The sequence below is a fragment of the Meles meles genome, chromosome 6 (assembly GCF_922984935.1).
Source record: "Meles meles chromosome 6, mMelMel3.1 paternal haplotype, whole genome shotgun sequence".
NCBI classification, from domain to species: domain Eukaryota; kingdom Metazoa; phylum Chordata; class Mammalia; order Carnivora; family Mustelidae; genus Meles; species Meles meles.
The window spans coordinates 31,299,536-31,305,535 of record NC_060071.1 but is presented as its reverse complement, the minus strand read 5'-3'; the positions used below and the strand labels follow the sequence as shown (position 1 = coordinate 31,305,535).

At 42.2% G+C, this 6,000-nt stretch overlaps 1 protein-coding gene across 3 annotated transcripts in view; it reads left to right on the top strand.

Annotated features, from left to right (window-relative positions):
- The first annotated feature begins 443 nt into the window (after positions 1-443).
- FBXO22 (F-box protein 22) overlaps positions 444-6,000 on the top strand; it is a 44,358-nt gene continuing 38,801 nt past the window's right edge. For all 3 annotated transcript variants that reach the window (XM_046010096.1, XM_046010097.1, XM_046010095.1), the window contains exons 1-2: positions 444-677; positions 1,052-1,190. In XM_046010096.1, the coding sequence (XP_045866052.1) occupies positions 523-677; positions 1,052-1,190 (294 nt within the window). In that variant the 5' untranslated portion in view covers positions 444-522. The remainder of the gene's footprint in view (positions 678-1,051; positions 1,191-6,000) is intronic.

Genomic DNA, 6,000 nt, shown 5'->3' with positions numbered 1-6,000 from the left:
GTTGAATATAGGTGGTCATCTCCACACACTTAGCCAGTTATTCTTAAAGCAGATACTCCCCGTTGAAAAATTGGGCTCACGTTATTAACAGCCATTTGTACTGTACAGACGGACAAATATTACCCAGTCTCCTCCTAGAACTCAAGAATCAGAGAAAGCTCTGTACCGACAAGGAATAAAGCGCTGCAAGTACAATGAGAGGCACAGAAGGAGGATCTATGCCGGCGGGAAGTGTGGAAAGTACCGGGAGGATCATCTATGCCCGCGGGAAGCATGGAAAGTACCGGGAGGATCAACGGATGTGATCCCACCATCTCAGAGCGCCAGCCCGCCCTCCCCAAGACCAACGCAGGAAACTGCGGGGCCTGTAGTCACGTGGGTGGATCTCGCCTCTTGGTCTCCCCCAACCGGCCGGAAGTGGCGCGCGCGCGCCTGCTCAGTGCGTGCTGGCTGGGAGGTTTTGAGCCGGCCTCACGGTGCCTTCCGAGTCGCCGTAGTGTTTGCTCGGCGGGTTGGTGAGGAATGGAGGTGGTGGGTGGCTGTGGTCATCATGGTGGTGGTGATCACCAACGCTCCTCCGCGGACCCACAGAGTACCTTTGTGTTGAGTAATCTAGCGGAGGTGGTGGAGCGTGTCCTCACCTTCCTGCCCGCCAAGGTGTTGCTGCGGGTGGCCGGGTGAGGAGAGAGGAGGCGGGAAGCTTAGTTCGGGACAAGCTTCTGGCTTGCCCTGGCTGGCTGGGCGGGCAGACAGCATCGGGACCCACGGTTGTCCCACGGCTCCCTTTTCTTCCCCCGAGGTGATGCCCCCACCCGCGAGGTACGCCTGCCGTACCCCTGTGCCTGTCTCGGGGACTCTTCCTGCAGGGGCGAGGTGCGCCCTAAGATTTTCTCCGGCCCAGGTTGTCCCTCCGAATCTGCGTCTCCAACACCACCCGCTCTGGGATTTTTGATCCCGCAGGAGTCTCCTGCTGGGCTAACGGGAGTGTCCGTGAGCGGCTGGAGAGGGAAATGAACGTCCTTTCACAACCTTTGTGCGTTTGTGCCCCCAGCGTGTGCCGCTTATGGAGGGAGTGTGTTCGTCGAGTGTTGCGGACGCATCGGAGTGTGACTTGGATCTCCGCGGGGTTGGCGGATGCTGGCCGCCTGGAGGAGCATTGCTTGGTCCGCGTCGTAGCGGAGGAGATTGAGGCAAGTAAGCCGTATCGTGCACAGTTCGTTGCGGGGTTGTTGGGTCAGCCTTTGCGAACTCAGTCTTTTTCTTTTGAATCCCTATTTTGTGTGTGACCCTATTCTTTCTGAATTACGGAACATTTTCTCGTGACATGAAAAGATTTTATAAACACATAAGGATGTGCCATGATTTGACCTTTCTTCAGTTCTTAGGCGTTTTGTGTATACAGATTTTTACTACTATAATAACGCTGTGGCGGACCTTCTCTTTACCTTCTTCCTTTGAAGCAGATATTGTTGTCACTGTTTGGCAGGGAAGGCAAACTGGGTTTCTTTTTGCTTAGCGTCACATTAAAAAGCCAAGAACCAATACTTAAACCCAAATATTTCAGCCGCTGGTCCTGTACTCTGTATCTCTGGCCCCCAATTTCAAAAGATGGGCAAAGCCTGGGGAGGTAATAACTTGAACTGTGGAATCAGAGGAGCAGCTTTCTTGAGCACAGGTGACTGTGTGGCTGTGGTATCTCATTTGCCAGTGGGACAGAGCTGTTCGCGAGTAAACGATCAATCTGATGTTCTTTCACTTCCTTATACTTGAGTATGCATTACATACAAACAAAAATATTCTACATCTTCACAATGCAATCATCAGAGTCAGGAAATTCTTACTGATATATTTTTGCCATCCATTCCTCAGAATCCTTTCAGACGTTGCCAGTTGTCCCGGTAATTTTCCTCATAAAAAAATAATTCAGATTAGAATCTTTTGTTGTTTTTATCATTTAAGTTTTTTTTTTTAAAAGATTTTATTTATTTATTTGAGAGAGCAGTCCAGGGGAGAGGGACAAGCAGACTTCACGCTGAGTGCAGACGCCCCTGTCATTTCTTTAATTTTTCCTGTGGAACAGTTTCTCAAGTTTTCCTAGGCTTTCCCAACTTTGACAAGTATGTAAATTACAGGCTGGTTATTTTGTAGAACATGTTTCTTGGGTTCAGATTATGTATTTTTGGCTGGAATATCACAGAAGTGATGCTGTGCTCTTCTAGTTTCATCCTATCAGGTAGCATGTAATTTTTTTTTCCATTTTATTTATTTTTCAGCGTAACAGTATTCATTGTTTTTGCACAACACCCAGTGCTCCATGCAAAACGTGCCCTCCCCATTACCCACCACCTGTTCCCCCAACCTCCCACCCCTGACCCTTCAAAACCCTCAGGTTGTAGTAGCATGTAATTTTGATTTCTGTCCCATTAACTGGTGTTAGTACCTTTGATAATTTGATTAAGGTGCTGTGTGCCAGATGTCACTCCTGTAAAATTACTCTTTTCCACTGTAATTAGTAAGTATTTTGTGAGGAGATACTTGGAAATTACATAATTATCCTGTTTCTTTTCATTTATTTCTGTATAGATTCTTAAATCTCTTATTTTAGTCAATGGAATGGAACACTGATAGTCAAACTATCAGTGTTTATTTTGGTATCCAAATTGTCCCCAGTTTGGCTATCAGGAGCCCCTTCAGCTGGTTTCAGGGTCTTTTAGAGATGAGCCCATCACTTTTGGGCACCTCCTTGCTTTCTAGTACAAGATGTTCTTAGCTCATTTTATCTATTGTCTGCTTTAATCCTGGAATCAGCCATTCTTTAAAGAGCTCTGCTTCCTTTTAGTGGAGAATGGTATTTCACGGTATTTAAAAGCCAAAATCTGGACAATTTGCTACTGTTGAAGGGTTTGCTGCTCCAGAGCCCGGTGAAACAGAGCCAAGGAATATATGTATATGCGTGTGTGTGTGTACACACCTGTACACCTTTACAACTATATTCTTATATATATGGAAATTCATGAGTTTGTACAAGTACAACCAATTTCAGTCCAACACAGGATTCTTTGCAGTTTTCTCTTAGGTTGTATTTATACAGTGAGAAACCTCGCTCTTGTCATTCTTAATATGTTTAGATATTAGGCAAATGCGCCATAAGTGACCTGTCTTCTGCTTCTACCTTCCTCGTGTGGATTTTCTCCTTATTCTTTTTGGGCTCTAGGACTCAGACCCAGAGAGGCCAGTATCCAAAGGTAGTCTCGCAGAAAACTTCCTTTGCATTTTGGCTCAAATCCTGCCCAGTCTAGTTCTAGAAGTTGTCATTTGGAGAAATTCAAAATGCAGATGGACTTCCATAAAGATGTTCTTTGCAGCACCATTTATTATAAGGGAAATTGAAAATAAACCTTTGTTTAGAAATAAAGTCACTTAATGATGAACTGCAAGATTCGTTAGTGACAAATGTTCATGTCATAAGTGAAGAAGGCAGATTATGAAATTATATTTAATATAATCTCAGTTATTGAAAACAAAGAATAGAAAAGAAGCTAAAATGTTAGCAAATGTTTCCTCTCAGGGTAGAATTGTATGACTTTTTTTTAATGTTTTAAAATTTTTTGTGTTTTTTTTTTCTTTAAATTTTTACCACAGCAAGTATTATTATTATTTTTTTAAAGATTTTATTTATTTATTTGACAGAGAGAGAGATCACAAGTAGGTAGAGAGGCAGGCAGAGAGAGAAGAGGAAGCAGGCTCCCTGCGGAGCAGAGAGCCTGATGTGGGGCTCGATCCCAGGACCCTAAGATCATGACCTGAGCTGAAGGCAGCGGCTTAATCCACTGAGCCACCCAGGCGCCCCCAAGTATTATTTTTATATAGCTTTAAAAGTTTATAGAATAGGGGTGCCTGGGTGGCTCAGTGGGTTAAAGCCTCTGCCTTCAGCTTGGGTCATGATCTCAGGGTCCTGGGATCCAGGCTCTCTGCTCAGCAGGGAGCCTGCTTCCCCCTCTTTCTCTGCCTGCCTCTGCCTACTTGTGATCTCTGTCTGTCAAATAAATAAATAAATAAATCTTAAAAAAAAATTTATACAATATAATGACTGTTCTAGCCAGACAGATTTAGATATGAACTCATCTTTAGTGCATACTGGCTGCCAGTCTTTGAAAAAGTTACCTAATCCCTCTGAGCTTCATGTTCTATCTCCATAAAATGAAAAGACAATAATGAGTTTTCCTCATACCCTTAAAGAGTTGTTCTAAGGACTAAATAATAGAAAGGCGATGCATCTAATATATTACCTGCAGTACCAGAGATATTATTTTCAGTAAGTGAAATAACTCTCTATCATCATTGTTATTATTAAAATTCATATGGTAATGCCCTTAAAGAAGTTTATTCATTGTAGTAAATGCTAGTGTGAAACATGGAAACCTTGTCCAAATCATGCTGGTTTTTTTGTGTTTGCCAAATTACCCAGTGGACATGATACTATTATAGCCATAAAGAAAGTTGGTTTTTTATTAGAAAGGTTTTAAAGTCCACTAAAAATTTTATAAAATGTCTTGCCATTTGAATGGTGGAATGAGGTTATAGTCGTCTCATATTGTGCTTTAAGAACATTTCCTATTGAGGATTGTCATTGTCGGTACTTCTGATGAGAATTAGGAAGACTGGGTAATTACTTTTCATTGGGTACTGGAAAAGACAGAATTTTAAAACCTCAGGATTAGATTTACTATCTTGTTACTCCTTATACCAGATGCCACAAACTCAAATGACTCCAAGGTTAGGCAGATGACTAAGTTGGTTTAGGGTAACATCATACAGAGCAGTAAAGCCGCGGCATACCAGGGAGTGCTTGCCTGCATTTAGCCGCCATCAAGAGGAATGCAGTCGAAGTGTTAAAATGTCTATAGTTTTTCAAAAGAATCTGGAAGTCCACATTTTCTGTAAATATTATGTGGAATTTTAAATAATTGGTAACCAAATTATATTCTTCAAAAATTCTGTGTGAGCCATGGGAACTAGATCCATAGATTATCAGGTGTGGAGCCACCACAGGGTCATTATTCTGTCTTAGTATCTTTTTTGAGTTTGTCTATATGGAATCTGTTCTGAAACATCTTGGCATTCCTCCAAATTACAGATTAACTTTTTTTTCCCATTTAATCACATTGAGGCTTTGCTGTATGTGAGTACTTCATTCCATTTTGACAGTAAAAATCTTTGAAAATAACCAGCTTAGGAAAAAAAAATATGTTCATCCTTTTGTCTAATTCAGTCACTTTGCCACTTGTCTGTAATGTGACATTTAGTGAAAATAGGAGTCTGAATAAGCTTAGCTCATAAGTGTAGGTAAGGTACAAGTACGAATGACAGATGTAAAGTATGTCATATATGAGGTTCAGGGTACTGAAGGAATCTAAGAAAAGGTTTTGTAGGGGAGGTGGCATTTTAAGTGGTCTCTTGGGGGAGAGCTATAGGAGAATCTATACAGCAGTGTGTGTCTGGGTTATAGTAAGCAAAAAGGTTCCTGGCGGGAACTAGGTGGTAAGGTGGAAATGAAGGCCTGGGCTGTTTTCATTTTGTAGGCAGCAAAAAGTGGAATGGTGCAGTTTGTATGCCTTCCCTTTGTTGCTGAGGGTTTTCTGTGTTTGTGATGCCTATTCAAATAAAGCAAGTAGCACATTTTGCTGGCGTTTAATGTTTTTGCACCTTTTGCTGGCATTTAATATTTTTATCTAAGAGTTTAAGTTATGAAAATGAACTTCTTGAGTGAGGCTGGGATGAGTTGGACTTGAAGAAGAAAAAACAGATGCTCAAATGAATGACCTGAAAAGGTATAAGCATGAGTGAAAAATGGATGGGAAATTGTTGGACTCAGAATGCTAATATTGAGCTAAGGAGGGGGAAGGGGGGCGGGTATGCCAACAAGAGTTTGGACCAGGGCTAAACTTTAAGGGACCGTGAGAGCACTCATGTATTTGTATGATCTAATTCCGTTTTTGT